At 49.6% G+C, this 24,194-nt stretch overlaps 1 protein-coding gene across 1 annotated transcript in view; it reads left to right on the top strand.

Annotated features, from left to right (window-relative positions):
- LOC140386080 (fibrocystin-L-like) overlaps positions 1-24,194 on the top strand; it is an 82,753-nt gene that overhangs the window by 6,493 nt on the left and 52,066 nt on the right. Inside the window, exons 5-6 of the mRNA XM_072468658.1 lie at positions 136-226; positions 22,722-22,870. Of these exons, the coding sequence (XP_072324759.1) occupies positions 136-226; positions 22,722-22,870 (240 nt within the window). The remainder of the gene's footprint in view (positions 1-135; positions 227-22,721; positions 22,871-24,194) is intronic.

Here is a 24,194-nt window from a genome sequence, read left to right as displayed (position 1 = left end):
TTACATCGACGCTGATTGCAATGAATGACTTGTGTCCTTGTTGCACACCTTTTTTGGGGATTTACATTCAAAATTATTCTGGAAAAAGGCAACATGTTGTAAAGATTGTAATTGGATCTTTTTTGATGTTTAAAGATAAATCATGGCTCTAATATTGAACTACAAGGGAACATTGTTGCAGGATTTGAGAAGATTGGCTATCACATCGATGGGGAACCATGTCCGGGTAAGTCTCGACCTTATCAACATCCGCACTCGTCTTCTGAAGTCGAGTATGTGAAATTAACTTTGGTCCACGTGAATCATCTACACTTGGGTAACAGACATGGGTCTGAACTAGCAACCCTGACGTTGTGAGTTTCAATCCCGGAGCGGGTGCAAAGCAGATTCATCAGAAAGAGATCAGGGTTTAAAGGAGAGGTTTCATCAACTTGACTTGTATTCCCCTGAGTTTAGGAGGTTAATATGACTGAGATGTTTAAAATGTTAAACAGAGTCGATAGGGTAGATAGCGAGGAACCACCCACGTCTGGGGGCAGAATCGAAACAAAGGGATATGATCTTCAAATTAAACCCAAAGCATTCACAAGTGTTATTGCTTTTTGAGACAAAGTCCCAGAATTCTCTCCAAAAGGTGTGGATACTCGGAGACGATTGCAAGTTGAAGATAAAGGCTTTTTGTTAGTTAAAGATGTCAGGTGTATGGAGCAAAGAGGGTAAATGGGGATTTGAGGAAAAGCTTTTTCACCCATGATGCACTATCAATTACGACGAGACGCGAGTAGAATGTAATCAAGGCTTTATTACGCAGAGATGTGTGGCCTCCTACAGCAACTTACTAAATGGCTGCTGTTCGGAGAGCACACACATTTATACTCCGCCTCCTGGGTGGAGCCAGCAGGCAGGGATCTACCCCCGTACCTGTAGTACAGGGGCCTTACCGTAATACCCATATATACAATATAAAACAACAGTGGTGACTACCACAACCCAGAGGGGGGTGGGAGTCTGGAACTCGCTGCCTGAAATGGTGGCAGAGGCGGGAACCCTCACACCATTTAAGAAGTATTTAGATGAGCGATTGAAGTGCCATCGCCTACAAGGCTACGGACCCAGTGCTGGAAAATGGGATTAGAGTAGCTCGGTGCTTCATGCCCAGCACTGACTCTTTCCGTGCTGTGAAACTCTGACCCAATGATATCAGCCAGAATCTAACAGATTGATGGAACAGACTCAAAGCGCTGAATGGCTTCTTCATTCCAACCCAGGGAAATCCAGGGTGGAGGGGCCTAGACACCCAAGAGCAAGGCCACTGATGGAGCGGAGGGAGAAAGAGATGTACAAGAGGCAATAATTGGAGAAACACAGAGTTCTGGGAGTCATAGAATAGTTGCTGCACACAAGGCCATCTGGCAGTGTGTCCTTGCTGCCTCTCTGTCAAAGCAATTCACCTACTGTCAATCCCCAGCCCTTTTCCGTAAACCTGCAATTTGTCCCTTTCAGATAGTTGTTGAACTCCCTCTTCAATGCCTATCCCATTCTCTCAGGCAGCGCATTCCAGATCCTAACCGCTCGCTGTGTGAAATAGATTCTCCTCATGTTGCCTTTGTATCTTCGATCAATCAATTTCCGTCTGAGTCCTCCGGTTCTCAATCCTTCCAATAATGAGATCCTCCCTATCTGCCCTGTCCAGACCTCTCCCAGGGGGGCTATTTGCTGGAGCAGTTGGGGAGGGTTTAAACTAAAATGCCAGGGGGATGGGAACCTACGCTAGGAGTCAGAGAAAGAGGGAGCAAGGACAAAAGCAAAAGATAGAAAAGTGAATAAGAAAAGTGACAGGTGGAGAAACCAAGGGGAAAATTCAAACAGGGCAGGAGAGAAAAATATTGGGAGCAAGACCAGCATTGTGAAAAAGACAAACTTAAAGGCTCTGTGCCTTACTGCACGGAGCATTCGCAATAACGTGGATAAACTAATCGCGCAGATGGATATAAATGGGTCTGATATAATTGGGATTACGGAGACATGGCTGCAGGGGGACCAGGGATGGGAATGTCCCAGGGTTCTCAGTATTTAGGAAGGACAGGCATAAAGGAAAAGGTGGAGGTGTGGCCCTGCTGGTTAAAGAGGAAATTAACACAATAGTGAGAAAGAATATTAGCTCTGACAATGTGGAGTCTGTATGGGGAGAGTTGAGAAATACCATGGGGCAAAAAACATTAGTGGGTGTCACATATAGACCCCAAACTGCAGTGGTGAGGTTGGGAATGGCATTAAACAAGAAATTAGAGATGCATGTAATAGGGAATATCGGTGATTGTGGGTCATTTTAATCTTCACAGAGATTGGGCAAATCAAATTAGCCACAATGCCGGAGAGGAGGAATTCCTGGAGTGTAGACGGGATGGTTTTCTTGACCAGTATGTGGAGGAACCAACGAGAGAGCAGGCCGTCTTAGACTGGGTACTGTGTAATGAGAAGGGAATCACTGCCAACCTGGCTGTACGAGATCCCTTGGGGATGAGCAACCATAACATGATGGAATTTTTATCAAGATGGAGAGTGAAGTAGTTGATTCAGAGACTAAGGTGCTGAATCTTAATAAAGGGAATTATGAGGATATGAGGCGTGATAGATTGGGGAGAGTTACTTAAAGGGATGACAGTGGATAGACAATGGCAAACATTCAAGGAACGCGTGGAGGAACTACAGCAACTGTTCATTCCTGTCTGGCACAAAAGCAAAGGGGGTAAGAGGGCCAATCCATGGTTTACAAAGGAAATTAGAAATAGTATCCGATCCAAGGAAGAAGCATACAGATTGGCCAAGAAAAATAATAGGGCTGAGGATTGGGAGCAGTTTAGAATTCAGCAAAGGACAAAGGGATTGATTAAGAAGGGGAAAGTACAGTTCGAAAGGAAGCTTGCAGGGAACATAAAGACTGACACTAAGAGTGTCTACAGATATGTGAAGAGAAAGAGATTGGTAAAGAGAAATGTAGGCCCACTGCAGACAGAAACAGGGGAATGCATAATTTTTTTTTTTTTTAATCTTTTTTTTAATAAATGTTTTATTGAAAATTTTTTCCCAAACAACAATTTTTCCCCTCTTACAAAGCAAACGCAACAATAACAATACAGAAATTTTAAACAATACACAAGTAACAAAACCCCTTTATCTTTGACCTAAACTAAACCCCCCCTCCCCCCTCCCCCTGGGTTGCTGCTGCTGGTCATCTGTCTTCCCTCTAACGTTCCCCTAGGTAGTCGAGAAATGGCTGCCACCGCCTGGTGAACCCTTGAGCCGATCCCCTCAGGGCAAACTTTATCTGCTCCAGTTTAATGAACCCCGCCATATCATTTACCCAGGCCTCCAGTCCGGGGGGTTTCGCCTCCTTCCACATGAGTAGGATCCTGCGCCGGGCTACTAGGGACGCAAAGGCCACAACGTCGGCCTCTTTCGCCTCCTGCACTCCCGGCTCTTCCGCAACTCCAAATAGAGCTAACCCCCAGCCTGGTTTGACCCGGGCCTTCACCACCCGCGAAATCACTCCCGTCACTCCCTTCCAATACCCTTCCAGTGCCGGGCATGCCCAAAACATATGTGCGTGGTTTGCCGGGCTCCCGCCACACCTCCCACATTTGTCCTCCACTCCAAAGAACCTGCTCAATCTTGCTCCCGTTATGTGTGCTCTATGTAGCACCTTAAATTGAATCAGGCTAAGCCTGGCGCATGAGGAAGAGGAATTTACCCTGCTTAGGGCATCAGCCCACATACCCTCCTCTATCTCCTCCCCTAGTTCTTCTTCCCACTTTCCTTTTAGTTCGCCCACCGACTCCTCCCCCTCTTCCCTCATCTCTCGGTAAATCTCTGACACCTTGCCCTCTCCGACCCACACCCCTGAAAGCACCCTGTCCTGTATCCCCTGTGTCGGGAGCAATGGAAATTCCCTCACCTGTTGTCTAGTAAATGCCCTCACCTGCATATATCTCAAGAAATTTCCCCGGGGCAACTTATACTTTTCCTCCAATGCTCCCAAGCTCGCAAAAGTCCCATCTATAAATAAATCTCCCACCCTCCTAATTCCCAACTGGAACCAGCTCTGAAATCCTCCATCCATTCTTCCTGGGGCGAACCTATGGTTGTTCCTGATTGGGGACCCCACCAGGGCTCCCCGCACCCCTCTCTGTCGCCTCCACTGTCCCCAGATATTCAATGTTGCCGCCACCACCGGGTTCGTGGTAAACTTTTTAGGTGAGATCGGTAGCGGCGCCGTCACCAGCGCCTCTAAACTCGTCCCTTTACAGGACTTTCTCTCCAGTCTTTCCCACGCCGCTCCCTCACCCTCCATCATCCATTTACGTATCATTGCCACATTGGCGGCCCAATAGTAATCGCCCAAGTTCGGTAGTGCCAATCCTCCTCTGTCCCTACTACGCTGAAGGAACCCCCTCCTTACTCTCGGAACTTTCCCTGCCCACACGAAGCTCGTGATGCTCCTGTCTATTTTATTAAAAAAGGTCTTAGTGATTAGTATAGGGAGACATTGAAATACAAATAAGAACCTCGGGAGGACCATCATCTTAATTGCTTGCACCCTGCCCGCCAGCGACAGAGGCTGCATGTCCCACCTCTTGAAGTCCTCCTCCATTTGTTCTACCAACCGTGTCAGATTAAGTCTGTGCAAGGTTCCCCAGCTCCTAGCGATCTGAATCCCCAGGTATCGGAAGTTTCTTTCCACTTTCCTTAGAGGCAGGCCTTCTATCTCTCTACTCTGGTCCCCTGGATGTATCACAAATAATTCACTCTTTCCCATGTTTAGCCTATACCCCGAGAAATCCCCGAACCCCCTCAAAATTCGCATAACCTCTATCATTCCCCCCGCTGGGTCCGACACGTATAACAATAGGTCATCCGCATATAACGAGACTCGGTGTTCTTCTCCCCCTCTAATCACCCCTCTCCATTTCCTGGAGTCTCTCAACGCCATGGCCAGAGGTTCAATTGCCAACGCGAACAACAATGGAGACAGCGGGCATCCCTGTCTTGTTCCCCTATATAGTCGGAAATACTCCGATCTATGTCGACCTGTAACTACGCTTGCCGTTGGAGCCCCATAAAGAAGTCTAACCCAGCTAATAAACCCGTTCCCAAACCCAAACCTCCTTAACACTTCCCATAAATACTCCCACTCCACCCTATCAAATGCCTTCTCTGCGTCCATTGCCGCCACTATCTCTGCCTCCCCCTCCACTGGGGGCATCATTATCACCCCTAATAGTCGTCGCACGTTAACATTCAGTTGTCTCCCTTTTACGAACCCTGTCTGGTCTTCGTGCACCACCCCCGGGACACAGTCCTCTATCCTCGATGCCAGTACCTTTGCCAACAATTTGGCGTCCACGTTCAACAATGAAATGGGTCTATAGGACCCGCACTGCAACGGATCTTTATCCCTCTTCAAAATTAACGATATCGTCACCTCCGACATCGTCGGGGGTAGAGTACCCCCTTTCCTGGCCTCATTGAACGTCCTCACCATCAACGGGGCCAACAAGTCCACATATTTTCTGTAATACTCCACCGGGAACCCGTCTGGTCCTGGGGCCTTCCCTGCTTGCATGCTTCCCAGTCCCTTAATAACCTCGTCCACCCCAATCGGTGCCCCCAGGCCTACCACCCCCCGCTCCTCCACTTTCGGGAACCTCAATTGGTCCAGGAACTGCCGCATCCCCTCCCCTCCCTCTGGGGGTTGAGACCTATACAGTTCCTCATAGAAGGTCTTGAACACCTCATTTATCTTTCCTGCCCTTCGCACCGTGTCTCCCCTTTCGTCTCTAATTCCTCCTATTTCCCTCGCTGCTGCCCTCTTTCGCAATTGATGAGCCAACAGGCGACTCGCCTTTTCCCCATATTCATACCTCCTCCCCTGTGCCTTCCTCCACAGTACCTCCGCCTTTCTGGTGGTCAGAAGGTCAAATTCCGTCTGGAGTCGTCTCCTCTCCCTGTACAATTCCTCCTCCGGGGTCTCTGCAAATTCCCTATCCACCCTTAAAATCTCCCCCAGTAATCTTTCCCTTTCCTTGGCCTCTGTTTTCCTTTTGTGGGCCCCAATGGAGATCAGCTCTCCTCTGACCACCGCTTTTAGTGCTTCCCATACCACTCCCACAGGGACCTCGCCGTCGTCATTGACCTCCAGGTATCTCTCAATACACCCCCGCACTCTTGCACACACTCCCTCATCCGCCATCAGTCCCACATCTAATCGCCAGAGTGTTCTCTGCTCCCTTTCCTCTCCTAATTCCAGGTCCACCCAATGTGGGGCATGATCCGAAACCGCTATGGCTGAGTACTCAGCTTCTTCCACCCTAGAGATCAACGACCTTCCCAAAACAAAAAAATCTATCCGGGAGTACACTTTATGGACATGGGAGAAGAAGGAATACTCCCTAGCCCTAGGTCTAAGAAATCGCCATGGATCCACTCCCCCCATTTGGTCCATAAACCCCTTAAGTACCTTGGCCGCTGCCGGCCTTCTTCCGGTCCTTGAGCTGGATCTATCTAGCCCCGGGTCCAGCACCGTATTAAAGTCCCCTCCTAAAATCAAGTTTCCTACCTCCAGGTCCGGTATACGCCCCAGCATCCGTCTCATAAATCCCGCATCGTCCCAGTTTGGGGCATACACGTTAACCAACACGACCTCCATTCCCTCCAGCCTGCCACTCACCATTACATATCTACCTCCGCTATCTGCTACGATGTTCTTTGCTTCAAATGCGACCTGTTTCCCCACCAAAATGGCCACCCCTCTATTCTTTGCGTCCAGTCCTGAGTGGAACACCTGGCCCACCCATCCTTTCCTTAGCCTAACTTGGTCCGCCACCTTTAGGTGCGTCTCTTGGAGCATAACCACGTCTGCCCTTAGTCCTTTCAAATGCGCGAGCACTCGGGCCCTTTTTATCGGTCCGTTCAGGCCTCTCACGTTCCACGTGATCAGCCTCACTAGGGGGCTACCTGCCCCCCTCCCGTGTCGACTAGCCATTACCTTCTCTAGGCCAGTCCCATATCCCGCCTCCGCGCTCCCGCTCGCTCCTCCAGCGTCGCACACCATCCCCGCCCACCCACTCTTTAGCCATTTCCTTTTGGATTTCCGCAGCAGCAACCCAGTTGTCCCCCCCCCCCCTTCTCCCTCCCTCCTCCCCTCCCCGCTAGATCTCTTTCTAGCTTGATTGCTCCCCCCATATTACTTCCGTAAGTCAGCTGACTTCAACTGACCCCGGCTACTCCTGCTCACTCCTCGACCCCCCCCCATGTGGGGAACTCCCATCCGCCTTGCGCCTGTCTTCCCGCCTTATTCTTTCTGGTGCGGGAACATCCCTTTACCTGACCCGCCTCTTATGGCGCAGCTCCCTTTCCCCTCCCCCTCCCCTTCCCCATTCTCCAACTATGTCCCGTCTTTCCCCCCTCACCGGCGCCCACATTTCCCCAATGTCTCCCCCCTTCCCTGTTTACTTCTCAATTAACTTCCACCGTAACATTAACAATAACATTTCCTGCAGCATCAGTCCCTCAGTTCCGCTCCAATTTCTCTTCTTTGATGAAGGTCCATGCTTCCTCCGCCGTCTCGAAATAATGGTGTCTCTCCTGATACGTGATCCATAGTCTTGCCGGCTGCAGCATCCCGAACTTCACCTTCCTTTTATGCAACACCTCTTTGGCTCGGTTGAAGCTCGCCCTCCTTCTCGCCACCTCCGCACTCCAATCCTGGTATACCCGTACCACTGCATTCTCCCATCTGCTACTCCGCACCTTTTTAGCCCATCTCAGGACCTCTTCTCTATCCTTAAGGCGGTAAAATCGCACGATTATCGCCCTGGGTGGTTCTCCCGCTTTTGGTCTTCTCGCCGGAATCCGATTTGCCCACTCCACCTCCAAGGGGCCCGTAGGGGCCTCAGCACCCATCAGTGAGCTCAGCATCGTACTTGCGTACGCTCCACAGTCCACTCCTTCCACACCCTCAGGGAGACCCAGTATCCGAAGGTTCTTCCTTCGCGCTCCATTTTCTAGGGCTTCGATCCTTTCAGTACACTTTTTATGAAGTGCCTCGTGCGTCTGTGTCTTAACCGCCAGGCCCAGGATCTCGTCCTCAATATCTGTCACCTTCTGCTCCACCACACGGAGCTCTGTCTCCTGGGTCTTTAATGTCTCCTTGAGCCCCTCAATTGCCTGTAGCAACGGGGTCAGCACCTCCCTCTTCAGCAGCTCCACGCACCGTCTCACAATTTCATGCTCAGGCCCCCATGTCGCCTGCGCTTTCTCCGCCGCCATCTTGTACTTCTCTCTTTCTGACCCTTTGGTCGACGATTCCTCGCGCTGCAGCCGCCGCCGCCGGTTTTTTCCTCCTTCGTTTGGGGGGGACTCCCTTCTCACACGCCCCACACCGGGTTGCGTCGTCGAAAAATTCCCCGTTGGGGCTCTTAAAAGAGCCCGAAGGTCCGTCGGAGCTGGAGCCGCCGAAGCGTGCGGCTAGCTAGGCATCACCGCAACCGGAAGTCCCTTCAGTGGCCTTGATGAGGTCTTTTCACAGTTGTTCCCTCTGCTGCTAGAATTCACCTTTGATACAGGCCCTCAGGTCAGCTTGCAGCTTTAAGCTTGCCCTTCCCCCGCCTGCATGCTGGAAGAGGCCCTGTTTATCCTGTAGTTGCAGCCAAATCTTTCACTGTTTCTGCGTGTGTCTGGCAACCAAGAGACATACCCTTCCTGGGGGACACTGTCGGGGGAATATTGCCGCCTTCTTCCCACACCGGGAAATGTCAAACAAATGCCGTGGGGGCCCTGTAAAAGAGCCCAAAAGTCCGTTCCAAGCAGGAGCTGCCGAATATGCGACCTAGCTATGCATAGCCGCACCCGGAAGTCGGGGAATGCATAATAAGGGACAACAAAATGGCTGAGCAATTAAATACATACTTTGGTTCTGACTTCACAAATGAGGACACAAATCAGATCCCAGAAATGTTGGAGAATGAAAGGTTTAGTGAGAGGGAAGAACTGAGGGAGGTCGACATTAGTAGAGAAATGGTGCTGGGAAAACTGATGGGATTGAAGGCGGATAAATCCTCAGGGCCTGAGAATCTGCATCCCAGAGTGCTTAAGGGGGAGCTCTGGAAATAATGGATACATTGGTGGTCATCTTCCGGGATTCTATAGACTCTGGAACTGTCCCTGCAGATTGGAGGGTAGCTCACGTCACTCCGATATTCAAAAAGGGAGGTAGAGAGAAAGCAGGGAATTATAGACCAGTAAGCCTAACATTGGTAGTGGGGAAAATGCTTGAATCCATTATCAAAGACTTTATTGCAGAACATTTAGAAAGCAGTGGCAGGATCAGTCAGAGTCAGCGTGGATTTATGAAGGGAAATCATGCTTATCAAATCTGTTGGAATTCTTTGAAGAGGTAACCAGTACAGTCGATAAGGGGGAGCCAGTCGATGTGGTATATTTGGACTTTCAGACGGCGTTTGACAAAGTCCGCATAAGAGATTATTGTGCAAAATTAAAGCGCATGGGATTGGGGGAAATGTATTGAGGTGGATCAAAAACTGGTTGGCAGAGAGGAAACAAAGAGTAGGGATTAATGGGTCCTTTTCAAATTGGCAGGCAGTAACTAGTGGGGTACCACAGGGATCGGTGCTGGGACCCCAGCTATTCACAATATATATTAATGATTTGGATGAAGGAACAAAATGTAACATCTCAAAGTTTGCAGATGATACCAAATTAGGTGGGAGGGTGAAATGTGACGAGGATGCAGGAATCCTACAGCAAGACCTGGACAGGTTGGGCGAGTGGGCAAACCAATGGCAGATGCAGTATAATTTAGATAAGTGTGAGGTTATTCATTTTGGAAGCAAAAACAGGAAAGCAGATTACTACCTGAATGGTTGTAAATTAGGAGAGGGGAGTGTGCAGCGGGACCTGGGTGTCCTTGTGCACCAGTCGCTGAAGGTAAGCATGCAGGTGCAGCAGGCGGTAAAGAAGGCTAATGGTATGTTGGCCTTCATTGCGAGAGGTTTCGAGTATAGAAGCAGGGATGTGTTGCTGCAATTATGCAGGGCCTTGGTGAGGCCACACCTGGAGTATTGTGGGCAGTTTCGGTCTCCTTCTCTGAGGAAGGATGTTCTTGCTCTCGAGGGAGAGCAGCGAAGGTTTACCAGACTGATTCCAGGGATGGCGGGACTGTCATATGAGGAGAGATTGACTCGGTTGGGATTGTTCTCGCTGGAGTTCAAAAGAATGAGGGGGGATCTCATTGAGATTTATAAAATCCTAACAGGACTAGACAGGGTAGATGCAGGGAAGATGTTACCAATGATGGGTGTGTCCAGAACTAGGGGTCACAGCCTGAGGATTCAGGGTAAACCATTTCGGACAGAGATAAGGGGCGAAATTCTCCGGTATCGGCGCGATGTCCGCCGACCGGCGCCAAAAACGGCGCAAATCAGTCGGGCATCGCGCCGCCCCAAAGGTGCGGAATCCTCCACATCTTGGGGGGCCGAGCCCTAACGTTGAGGGGCTAGGCCCGCGCCGGACTGATTTCCGCCCCGCCAGCTGGCGGAAGTGCCCCGCCAGCTGGCGCGGAAATTACATTGCTGGGCGGCGCATGCGCGGGAGCGTTAGCGGCCGCTGACGGCATTCCCTCGCATGCGCATTGGAGGGAGTCTCTTCTGCCACTGCCATGGTGGAGGCCGCGGCGAAGGCGGAAGGAAAAGAGTGCCCCCACGGCACAGGCCCGCCCGTGGATCGGTGGGCCCCGATCGCGGGCCAGGCCACCGTGGGGGCACCCCCCGGGGCCAGATCGCCCCGCGCCCCCCCCAGGACCCCGGAGCCCGCCCGCACCGCCTTGTCCCGCCGGTAAGAGAGGTGGTTTAATCCACGCCGGCGGGACAGGCATCCTAGCAGCGGGACTTCGGCCCATCCGGGCCTGAGATTCGCGGGGGGGGCCGCCAACCGGCGCGGCGCGATTCCCACCCCCGCCGAATATCCGGTGCCGGAGAATTCGGCAACTGGCGGGGGCGGGATTCACGCCAGCCCCCGGCAATTCTCCGACCCGGCGGGGGGTGGGACAATCTCGCCCAAGGAGGCACTTCTTCACACGAAGAACGGTGAGCCTGTGGAATTCATTACCACAGGAAGTAGTTGATGCTAAAACTTTGAATATATTCAAGAATCGGCTAGATATAGTATTTGGGGTGAATGGGATCAAAGGCTAGCGGGAGAAAGTGTTGAATCCCAAGTTTCTTTACCCGTCAGTCTGGCCTCAATAAAAGTCGAGATGGATTTGCAGGTACAGCATTAGTTATTTTATTTAGCTTGCAAACTTTCCTCAATTCTCAGGAGCATGAAGCACATTCTGCTCCATGGACTTCTGGAATCAAGTGAGGATATAAGACAAAGGAATCTGTACTGATACATTCAAATGGCATCAGGTTTCACATACTCGATGCCCATAGGTCATCCTATATCCCTCCTGACCTGTTTGATCTATTCTGATTGGCTCACTTCCAATCCCTTCCTCTGGCCCCTATTACTCAGCATCCTTTTCTCCTGCTTTGGTGGACACACCTCTTCCTGCTTTTCCATGCGGTCTGAAATCCTTTGTCTGTGAACTAACCAGAATTAAACTGGCCTACCTCTACATTACATTAACTAATATCTCTAAAGTAACTATTTCATATCACATTCGTCATTCCCTCCTTTTACCGAACTACCCAATCCATAGCTACGGTTCCTCATATAAAAAGATCCATCGCTGCATTTCCAATTCCTGGCTTAGCCCCGCCTCATCTGCTGCACCCTCATGGATGTTAACGGTTAAGTTTTTTAGGGGCGTTGATTTTATCCAGTGCACCCCGCATTCTACCCATCACACATTTAAGGATGGCTGGGCCCACAAAGATGCAGCCGATAGCCACCACTAAACACATGGCCATATTTATCAACCAGTCCTTCCAACTTCCAAATCCCCAGTTACCCCAAGAGCCAGGATCCTGCATTCCGTCCAGGTGATCCCGTATATGATCCATAAATTTAGTGATGTCAGCGGTCAAGTCCTGAACTCCCATGATACACTTGCCCTGTACTATGGCGCATACCCCACCCTCACGGGCCAGAAGATAGTCAAGAGCATACCGGTTCTGCATTGCAAACAACCGCAGCTGAGACAATTCCTTGGTTATTGCCCCGAGGGCTCCCAAGGTTTCATTTCCCAAGATGGTAAGGCCACAAATAAAATAATTCCTGTCGCTGACAGCCAAGGAATCCCCCACACACCTCCCAGTGTCAAGACGCTCAGAATTCCCCACCCGGCTGAGTGGCCCCGGTTGGGTGCAAGAACCTGAGGTTTTTTCCAGTTCTCGCAAAATTCAGCCGAGACTGCCCGGCGTGCTAACTGATTGTGCAGCTTCCACGCCGAAGGGCAGGGGACTGTGGTAGGGACAAGAGTCCCAATAGCAATTTGGCGGGGAAATGGGGTGACAAAACGTTGGTCACTGTGCCATTTTAAATAAAAAGTAGTATCCTTGCTCCGTGTGCAGGCTAGCATCACAATCAGTATATCGGTTGCGTAAGGATCCCCCAGTAGCCCAGTTTATCCAGCTTCGGAACGCCCATTCGGGCCGCCTAGCAATGCGGAAAGCCCTAGTCCCAACAGTGATATGAGAGACATTCGCCCAGGCACAAAGGAGCTGGAGGCCGGCGTTCAATGGAACGCAAGTGGTGTTGTAACAAACGCATTGGCCAGACGCCTGGGTGATATGGTACCTCCTGTCCGTACAGGTGGGGAACAGACATGTTATATTCGTGTCCACCTCTACCAGCAAACAGCCGTATCCTTCACTGCTGAAGCAATTCTCGTACGACCGGGAATCCCTATTGGGAGTGAAGTGGCTAGGTATATACGCCCGCCACCGTTGCAGCCTATCATACTGTGAGTGGGGATTATCCCGAGGAAGGGGAAGGCAAATAGCCGGTGGTGCTGAACCCGGATCGTAAGGAAGAGTGACTTGCTCGGGCAGTGGCTCGGAACGCTGACAATGAACCACCGTTTGGGGAGTGCCCCAAAGCGGTGAAACAGAAAATAACCTAGACACCGCTGCGGGGTTCGGGTAGCAGACAACCCGTCCTTGGCCATACAAGCGGTGGTAAATCTGGTAGAAGAGATTCATACTACCCAGGTTTTCCTCAGTTTGGCCTTTAACTAACTTAAGTGTATCTCCCGGTAATCTACGTTCTAGCTGTACTTCCCTTCTCACACGCCCCGTCCTCTCTCTAGTCCCTTTCTCTTTCTCATAGCCTCTTCCTACGCTCTCCTGATGACCTGATGTTACCTTTATTGCACCAATCTTAACACATCCAAAATCAAATTTACATGTATTCCAAAAACAAGGCAATGTCCATATAATATTCCCTTCCCATCGCCGGGACCGGTGCAATTGCTTCATGAGTCCTGCATTCTCCTTAACTTTGACGACCTTCCATGAGTCGATACCATGTCCTCGTATATGGGGGCAGCGAAGAACATCACCTTTGCATAAGTGAAATATCCTTGTAGAATGGTTGGGGTTACAAACATAGATAATATTCCCCTTTTCCATGTCCATCGCCAATAACACTCCAAGCGAGGTGAGGCCAAATATCACACAGACGGTGCGTAGCCACCCCATCATGCTCCACACCTGTAAAATAGCACTGGAGAAGGGAGGCAGGTTAATCTGTCCAAGAAAATGAGGCCCGTTATCAGAACTCAACTGAGCTGGCATACCGTACCGGGGAATGATTTCCCGCATCAAGACTTTAACCACAGTAGCAGCTTTATTATCGATAGTCGGATACACCTCAACCCATCTGCTGAACACCTCCACAATGACCAAAACATATTTATAACATTGACACCTTTCCAACTCAATGTAATCCATTTGGAGCGTCTCAAAGGGACCACTGGCCAACGGGGTTTGCCCCTTCCCACAAGGGATACCTTTTCCGGTGTTATATTGCTGACAAATCAAACACCGATTACTGATACTCTGGCCCAACCCCTGCATTTTAGGGTGCCACCAAGTGTCCAGCAACAAATCACTAGTCCCTCGAGCCCCACAATGAGTTGCAAAGTGTACACATTCAATGACCCATAAAGCCAGTACATCAGACATACAAGTCTGATGTGCAGGCGTGGTCCATAAAGAGGAAACAGAATCATATGTACAACCTAACCGTTTCCACATTTGTTTATCACTCTCAGGAGCGTCCTCCTGTAACCTTATGACGTCTTGGATGGTTGGCATTGACTTGTCAGAAGCAGACATATTTATAGTAGATCGTTTAGTCTGACTTAACATCTTAGGCACCATCACTTGCTGAATTTGCGCGGCTGTCCACGCTGCACAATCTGCTCGTTCATTACCAACGTCAACTGGGGTCTTACCATTTGTGTGGGCAGCGCATTTAATAATGGAAATCTGCGCGGGCATAAGAAGGGCCTGCAGTAGGTCATTAACTAAACCCCGGTGGGATATTTGACCACACATAATCATGTCAGGTTGTTCTGACGAAATGTCACTCAAATCGCCCCTTATTGTGGTAGTTTCCTGAATCAAGGCTAAACAGTCGTGGCCAGGTGCGTCTTCATGGACAGGGGGACCACTAAGAAAACAGGCTGGATTGATAGTGATACAGTATTTAAATGTCAGACGTGGATTGTTCAAAAGGTATATCTCATACCTATTCTGATGAGCTGCAGTAAGATGCTGAGTCTGCAGTTGCCTCAGTAGTGCGATGACCGAGTGGGAGCTCTACACCGTAATATCCTGTTGGAGGGTGAGAGCATGTAACGGCTATGCGATGGCATTGATTGAACGTAAATCCTGTACTAATCGGTACTGGTCTGGTTTGGCTGGTTTAGGCATAGCAAGTATGAGGGTGTTACATTCTGATTGGCAAGGGACCAAAATACCCTGTTGCAACAGCTCTTGAATTAATTTGTCTATAGACGGGGCAGCTTGGGATTTCAGGGGGTATTGCAGAATGGAAGGTAGCTTTACATGATCCTTAATCATTACCTTGATAGGTGTAACATTTGTCTTTCCCACTTGTGATGGGTATTCCGCCCAGACCTGTGGATTGACATATTCCAACACATCATGTCCCCAGTGATGCTGCAGTCGATTGTTAATTGTTTCAGGGACCTCAAAATGTTTTATGGCAGTGCCGTCCGGCATGACTTGAAGTGCGTACTTCTGTTGGATCCGAATGATCCACTGCCCTCCTTACCATTCGCCCCAGATCCCTGGCATGGTACTGGTCGTGGACCTGACGTGTAATATGATGGCTTACCGAAGCTGACTGCGGCCATAAATGTGGTGATATTGTAACAAAATCGGCTGTACCTTCTTTTCCCGTGACTGTGGCTGTAACCTTGACTGGCCATTCGGTCCCAATTAATGGCCGGTATTTGTCCTCCAACTCCCTGTTTTGTCCGGTTCTGTCATAGGCCAGGGTAACGTGATGCAGTGAATGTTCAATGTCTAACGTCCACCACTGGGGGGTGATAGAAATATAGCACTGTTGTCTCATCCTCCATGATTTAACCGTTACCCCCTCGTCTCCGCACTCTAGCTGTAGCTGGAAGATACACAGTAAATCTCGGGCCAACAAGTTACAGTCCAATCCAGTAGTCAGTACAAACTGATGATCTGCAGACTTATTCTCGTAAGTGACTGTCACAGGTTCAGAAATAGGATACTCACACACCTGTCCTTGGTACCCCGACAATTGCTGCGTGTGGTCGGATAGTGGTAGTCGAAGTTCTGATTGCACAGAAGACATGGCTGCTCCAGTGTCGATTACAAATGAGTGATGTTGATCTCCTATCTGCAGAGAGATAATAGGTTCCCTGTCCGATTGGAGAGTCCTTATGACTAAATTAGCTAGTCAATCCTGTGTTGGGAAAGGGTTTTCCTGGGAGAAGTCAGTGTATCTCGTCTGTCCTCCCCTTGGTGGGTACCCCCTCCTTTGGGTCGGATAATCTCCTTCCCTGCCTGTCTTTTAAAGGGGCATTCCTGTTGCCAGTGATCTGCACGGCCGCAATGAAAACATGCATTGCTCCCTCTATATCTGCCCCGTCCTCTTCTCCCAGTAGACCAATGGCCCCTCAGAGCGGGCGGTGGTTGTACAGCTGTTGATGCATACGGTGGGCCATAAAAAGGAGCTGAGGGTCCCTTTGGGTGGGTTTGGTATCTTCCTAATCGGCAACTGTCTCCGAATATCACCAGGGGGCACTCTAGCTATTTCCCCTGGTTGTTCCAAGACTTCAGCGTCTCTCCCTGTCACTAGGGGGAGTTCTTTCTCTTCAAAATCATCTGTTGCAGCTTCCTTTGTTCCCGAACCTTGTGGTTTCTCCTTAGTTTGAAGAGACTTAGGTGGTATACTTAATTGTTTCTGGTGAGGATCAAGCCCCTCTCTCGCTGTCTGAGATCTGGTCCTAGACCTAACTGGGCTTGTGGAACAGAGCTCCTCTTTCTCTACTGATCGTGAAGATGGTAAATCAGGACCCATACTATCACCCAAAAGGGCTTGAGTTACTGGCATAATTGGAATCTGGGAGCAGTGACTGGATACCAATTATTATACTCTGGTGGTTCTGGAATTAGTGCAGACAATGCTACAGGTGCAGTCGGAACTTTTAGTGAACATTTTCTAAATTATTGAATTTATCATTTTCTGTCAATTCAAGGCCAGCCATTGAACTCCGTAGCTCATCTTTTGTTTCACCCGTGCCTTTCCTGTCTCTACTTGCGCGTTTTTTTGGGGGTTTTTTTCTTGGCAAAGCGATTGAAAAGGTTCTAACAGTGTTTTTTTTTAAACTTAAAAATGTTTGAAAATTCAAATTGAATTACTGCAACTTGCAAGCTTAGCTCTGATTTCAACTCAGAACTAAATTTACGATTTGCTTAACACAAACTTGTATAACATTTACAACTTAATTAATTCTTTATCTTAACAATTTTTCTTTTAACAAGTTTTTCTTACATTCACAAAAATGTTGGCACAGTCAACTATCATCTCCAGATTTACACTTTTTAAAATGGTGTCCGTGATCTTCTTTAAGTTTCTATTAATCTCCAGATAAAATGAGATAAACATTATTTCAAGTAAGTAAAACTTAAGATTCTGGCAATTTCAATCAATTGCTTTCGAAAATAATAACTTTTATCAAAGAGGTGGAGAAACCCACTGGTTTCCTTTAATTAATTCAAAACGTAACTTTGCTGGAGTTCACTGACTCAAAGGAAAGGTATCCGATTACACTACAGGCTGCTGCTGTTATCTCAAGGCCTGAGTGAGAAGCACAGTCTGTCGTCTTTAACTTTGGCTGCTGGTGTTAACCCTTTGAGAGACTTCTGCTTCAACCAATATGCAGCATTCCCCACAATCTGAACTAGTCCTCAGAACTGCGCCCTTCGCCACCACAGTCCAAGGGTACAATTTTAGCTTAATCAACTATACATTTAAAACACTCACACATAGAGTTGAACCATTTTCAATTTCAAATGTCCCATCAACTCCATAACCTAACCCAAGCCGAATCAGAACTCACACATGGAGTTGAACCATTTTCAATTTCAAATGTCTCATCAACTCCATAACCTAACCCAAGCCGAATTAACAATATGAAATCCCATCAATTAAATTGCTAATCCCCAGACTGACCTTTGATTTCGTCGAGACGATCTTTCCGTACCAACCGCGAGTGACCAGACTAATCAGACGATAAGAAGAGGGGAAAAATCAATGCGTGGTCATTTTCCAGTTCTGCATTGTGGGCCCTCTTTCCCCATCCTCCTGTTCATAATCAGTCTAATTCTGATTTCGCAGTTGGTCAGAACCGTCTTGAGAAATCCGGGTTTCGGCACCAAATGTTGAATCCCAAGTTTCTTTACCCGTCAGTCTGGCCTCAATAAAAGTCGAGATGGATTTGCAGGTACAGCATTAGTTATTTTATTCAGCTTGCAAGCTTTCCTCAATTCCTAGGAGCATGAAGCACATTCTGCTCCATGGACTTCTGGAATCAAGTGAGGATATAAGACAAAGGAATCTGTACTGATACATTCAAATGGCATCAGGTTTCACATACTCGACGCCCATAGGTCATCCTATATCCCTCCTGACCTGTTTTATCTATTCTGATTGGCTCACTTCCAATCCCTTCCTCTGGCCCCTATTACTCAGCATCCTTTTCTCCTGCTTTGGTGGACACACCTCTTCCTGCTTTTCCATGCGGTCTGAAATCCTTTGTCTGTGAACTAACCAGAATTAAACTGGCCTACCTCTACATTACATTAACTAATATCTCTAAAGTAACTATTTTATATCACATTCGTCAAAAGCAGGATTAGGCTATTGAGTTGGATGATCAGCCATGATGGTGATGAATGGCGGAGCAGGCTCGAAGGGCCAAAAGGCCTCCTCCTGCTCCTACCTGCTATGCATCTATGTATTTGAATAACTCTATCGAATCTATCGAATCTCCTCCCGACCTTCTCTCCAAGGCGAAATCACAGCTTGTCCAATCTATCTTCGTTACTGAAGTTACTCATCGCAAGGACCATTCTTGTGAATCTTTTCTGTGCTCTCTCCCTCTCTGAAGCATTCACATCCTTCCTAAAGTCCAGGCGCAATGTCCAGCTGTGGCTGAACCAGTGTTTTACTCAAGCTTAACATAACCTCCTCGTTCTTGTACTCTGTGCCCCTATTAATAAAGCCCAGGATACTGTCTGCTTTATTAATAAAGCCCAGGATACTGCCTGCTTTATTAATAAAGCCCAGGATACTGTCTGCTTTATTAACTGTTCTCTGTTCCAGTCCTGCCCCCTTATTGGTGATTTGTGCACTTTGACACCCAGGTTCCTCTGCTCCTGCCCCCCTTTTAGAATGTTACCCCTTGTTGTATATTGTTCCTCCATGTCCTTCCTACCAAAATGCATCACCTCAGATTTCTCCGCCTTGAACTTCATCTGCCCCCTCTCTGCCCACTCCACCATCTTGTCTGTGTCCTCTTGGAGTTCTACACTGCCCTCCTCACAGTTTACTATCCCAGGTTTTTTGCCATCTGCACTTGTCGAAATTGTTCCCTGTTCACCCAGGTCCAGGGCATTAATATATATATCAGGCAAAGAAAAGGTCCCAACACTGACCCCTGGGGTCCACTTTAAACCCTCCAGCCCAAAAAACATCCATTGACCATTATTCTGTTTCCTGTTACTCGGCCAGTTTTGTAGCCATGTCACTCCTGTCCCCTATATTCCAGCAGCTATAACTTTGCTCACTTTGTGCTTCAAATACCTTTAGGAATTCTGCATTACCGTCATCAACCCTCCCTGCTCTCTCAACAAAACTCTCAGCAAGTTAGTTAAACATGATTAGCAGCACGGCAGCATGGTAGCATTGTGGATAGCACAATTGCTTCACAGCTCCAGGGTCCCAGGTTCGATTCCAGCTTGTGTCACTGTCTGTGCGGAGTCTGCACATCCTCCCCGTGTGTGCATGGGTTTCCTCCGGGTGCTCCGGTTTCCTCCCACAGTCCAAAGATGTGCAGGTTAGGTGGATTGGACATGATAAATTACCCTTAGTGTCCAAAATTGCCCTTAGTGTTGGGTGGGGTTACTGGGTTATGGGGATAGGGTGGAGGTGTTGACCTTGGGTAGGGTGCTCTTTCCAAGAGCTGGTGCAGACTCGATGGGCCGAATGGCCTCCTTCTGCACTGATAATTCTATGATGATTTAGCCCTGAACAACTCTCTGCTGGCTTTCCTTCATTAATTGTGTCCCAAATGATTGATTCTCATTGTGGAGCTGGAAGGCACTTGAGCAACGAGAAGGGTGAGGCCAGGGAGGTATTGGAACAGGACATAGAACATAGAGCAGTACAGGCCCTTCAGCCCTCGATGTTGCGCCAACCTGTGAAACCACTCTAAAGCCCATTTACACTATTCCCTTATCGTCCATATGTCTATCAAATGACCATTTGAATGCCCTTAATGTTGGCGAGTCCACTACTGTTGCAGGCAGGGCATTCCACGCCCTTACTACTCTCTGAGTAAAGAACCTACCTCTGACATCTGTCTTATATATATCTCCCCTCAATTTAAAGCTATGTCCCCTCGTGCTAGACATCACCATCCGAGGAAAAAGGCTCTCACTGTCCACCCTATCCAATCCTCTGATCATCTTGTATGCCTGAATTAAGTCACCTCTTAACCTTCTTCTCTCTAACGAGAACAGCCTCAAGTCCCTCAGCCTTTCCTCATACGATCTTCCCTCCATACCAGGCAACATTCTGGTAAATCTCCTCTGCACCCTTTCCAATGCTTCCACATCCTCCCTATAATGCGGTGACCAGAATTGCACGCAATACTCCAAATGCGGCCGCACCAGAGATTTGTACAGCTGCAACATGACCTCATGGCTCCGAAACTCAATCCCTCTACCAATAAAAGCTAACACACCGTACGCCTTCTTAACAACCCTCTCAACCTGGGTGGCAACGTTCAGGGATCTATGTACATGGACACCGAGATCTCTCTGCTCATCCACATTGCCAAGAATCTTACCATTAGCCCAGTACTCTGTCTTCCTATTATTCCTTCCAAAATTAATCACCTCACACTTTTCTGCATTAAACTCCATTTGCCACCTCTCAGCCCATCGCTGCAGCTTATCTATGTCCCTCTGTAACTTGTAACATCCTTCCGCATTGTCCACAACTCCACCGACTTTTGTGTCATCTGCAAATTTACTCACCCATCCTTCTACGCCCTCCTCCAGGTCATTTATAAAAATGACAAACAGCAGTGGCCCCAAAACAAATCCTTGTGGTACACCACTAGTAACTGGACTCCAGTCTGAACACTTCACATCAACCACCACCCTTTGTCTTCTTCCAGCTAGCCAATTTCTGATCCAAACTGCTAAATCTCCCCAAATCCCATGCTTCCGTATTTTCTGCAGTAGCCTACCATGGGGAACCTTATCAAACGCTTTACTGAAATCCATATACACCACATCAACTACTTTACCCTCATCCACCTGTTTGGTCACCTTCTCAAAGAACTCAATAAGGTTTGTGAGGCACGACCTACCCTTCACAAAACCATGTTGACTATCTCTAATCAAATTATTCCTTTCCAAATGATTATACATCCTATCTCTTATAAACCTTTCCAAGATTTTGCCCACAACAGAAGTAAGGCTCACTGGTCTATAGTTACCGGGGTTGTCTCTACTCCCCTTCTTGAACAAGGGGACATTTGCTATCCTCCAGTCTTCTGGCACTATTCCTGTTGACAAAGATGACTTAAAGATCAAAGCCAAAGGAGGATGAAGTCTGAAAAAGAATTCCCTCCCAGCCTCAGCACAATCATTCTCAACCGTGGGCAGCCATTATTGAACCAACTTTATTACACCTCTCCAACAGAGAGGGCAGCAGAGAGGCAGCATAACTAATTACTTAGCTATTACAAAATCCAACAAAAGAATGACAACACTGTGCATCTATATAGCACCTTTCAATGTCGTAAATTATCCCAAGTTGTTTCACAGGAGAGTTCTAAAGCAATTTGACACTGAGCCACAGAAGAAGATATTAGGACAGATGATTAACTCTTGGTTCAAGGCGGGAAGCAACGCAGATACGTGGAGGGGGATAGGGTGGGAGCTTTGGGCTGAAGGCCCACTCCACTGGTGAGGTGATCCAAATGACACATACTCAAGCCCAGAATTAGATACACTCAGAGTTCACAAGGATCTGCGGGACTGGAGGAGGTTACGGAGAAAGAGAGGGGTGTAGGGGGCTGGAGGAGGTTACAGAGATAGGGAGGAATGCAGGGGCTAGAGGAGATTACAGAGATAGGGAGGGATGCAGGGATTAGAGGAGGTTACAGAGATAGGGAGGGTTGTAGGGGCTGGAGGAGGTTACAGAGATAGGGAGGGATGTAGGGGCTGGAGGAGGTTACAGAGATAGGGAGAGGTGTAGGGGCTGGAGGAGGTAACAGAGATAGGGAGAGTTGTAGGGGCTGGAGCAGGTTACAGAGATAGGGATGGGTGTAGGGGCTGGAGGAGGTTACAGAGATAGGGAGAGATGCAGGGGCTAGAGGACGTTACAGAGATAGGGAGGGTTATAGAGGCTGGAGGAGGTTACAGAGATAGGGAGGGTTGTAGGGGCCGGAGGATGTTACAGAGATAGGGAGGGTTGTAGGGCTGGAGGAGGTTACATATATAGGGAAGGTTGTAGGGGCCGGAGGAGGTTACAGAGATAGGGAAGGTTGTAGAGGCTGGAGGAGGTTACAGGGATAGAGAGGGGATTTAGGGACTGGAGGATGTTACAGAGATAGGGAGGGTTGTAGGGCTGGAGGAGGTTACAGGGATAGAGAGGGGATTTAGGGACTGGAGGATGTTACAGAGATAGGGAGAGGTGGGACCATGGAAGGTTTTGAAAGCAGGGATGAGAATTTTAATATTGAGGATTGCCTAACTGCGAGTGAGTGTGGGTCAGCAAGCACAGGGGTGATGAGACAACTGGGCTTGGTGTGAGTGGACGTGAAGTCGGCAGAGTTCGGATGAGGGAGGAATTGATTCATCAAAATGTAATCACCTTCATTGTCTCCATTGCAGAACAATCAAACCCCAGCGAGCGTTGGTCTAATAATGAGGTCCATGGAGGAGCGTTTGGCGTTTACATGAACGAAGATGGTCTTTCCAATTGCTCCCTTATCCAAGGATTCACTATTTGGAAATGTTGGGAATATGGGATATATTTCCAGGTAAAAGGACTCTGTCATTTGGAAATCCTGTTGGGCAGTGTGTATATCCCAAACATTTTCCCAGTGTGCGTCAATTTTGAGACCTCAAAATTGTGGTGACCACTCAATGGGAGCTGTGGGAGCGGAGTGGGGGGGGATGGGGGGCTCAGTGGGAGTGGAGTGGGGGGGGCTCAGTGGGAGTGGAGTGGGGGGGGCTCAGTGGGAGTGGAGTGGGGGGGGCTCATTGGGAGTGGAGTGGGGGGGGCCTAGTGGGAGTGGAGTGGGGGGGCTTAGTGGGAGCGGAGTGGGGGGGCTCAGTGGGTGTGGAATGGGGGGGCTCAGTGGGAGCGGGGTGGGGGGGTTCAATGGGAGTGGAGCAGGGGGTGCTCAGTGGGAGTGGGGTGGGGGGGCTCTGTGGGAGTGGAGTGGGGGGGCTCAGTGGGAGTGTAGTGGAGGGGGCTCAGTGGGAGTGGAGTGGGGGGGCTCAGTTGCTGTGGAGTGGAGGGTGCTCAGTGGGAGTGGGGTGGGGGGGCTCAGTGGGAGCGGAGTGGGGGGGCTCAGCGGGTGTGGAGTGGGGGGGCTCAGTAGGAGCGGAGTGGGGGGCTCAGTGGATGTGGAGTGGGGGGGCTCAGTGGGAGCGGAGTGGGGGGGCTCAGTGGGAGCGGAGTGGGGGGCTCAGTGGGAGCGGAGTGGGGGGGGTTCAGTGGGAGCGGAGTGGGGGGGCTCAGTGGGAGCGGAGTGGGCGTGGCTCAGTGGGTGTGGAGTGGGGGGGCACAGTGGGTGTGGAGTGGGGGGGCTCAGTGGGAGTGGAGCGGGAGGGGCTCAGTGGGAGCGGAGCAGGAGGGGCTCAGTGGGTATGGAGTGGGGGGGACTCAGTGGGTGTGGAGTGGGGGGGGCTCAGTGGGAGTGGAGTGGGAGGGGCTCAGTGGGAGTGGAGCGGGAGGGGCTCAGTGGGAGTGGAGTGGGGGGCTCAGTGGGTGTGGAGTGGGGAGGGCTCAGTGGGAGTGGAGTGGGGGGGCTCAGTGGGTGTGGAGTGGGGAGGGCTCAGTGGGTGTGGAGTGGGGGGGCTCAGTGGGTGTGAAGTGGGGGTGCTCAGTGGAAGTGGAGTGGGAGGGGCTCAGTGGGTGTGGAGTGGGGGTCTCAGTGGGAGTGGAGTGGGGGGGCTCAGTGGGTGTGGAGTGGGGGAGCTCAGTGGGAGTGGAGTGGGGGGGCTCAGTGGGAGCGGAGTGGGGGGGGGGCTCAGTGGGTGTGGAGTGGGCTGGCTCAGTGGGAGTGGAGTGGAGGGGGCTGAGTGGGAGCGGAGTGGGGGGCTCAGTGGGTGTGGAGTGGGGGAGCTCAGTGGGAG

This window comes from Scyliorhinus torazame, chromosome 11 (genome assembly GCF_047496885.1).
Source record: "Scyliorhinus torazame isolate Kashiwa2021f chromosome 11, sScyTor2.1, whole genome shotgun sequence".
In the NCBI taxonomy this organism is placed as follows: domain Eukaryota; kingdom Metazoa; phylum Chordata; class Chondrichthyes; order Carcharhiniformes; family Scyliorhinidae; genus Scyliorhinus; species Scyliorhinus torazame.
Note: the sequence above shows the minus strand (reverse complement) of the source record. Positions and strands in the feature narration are given on the sequence as shown.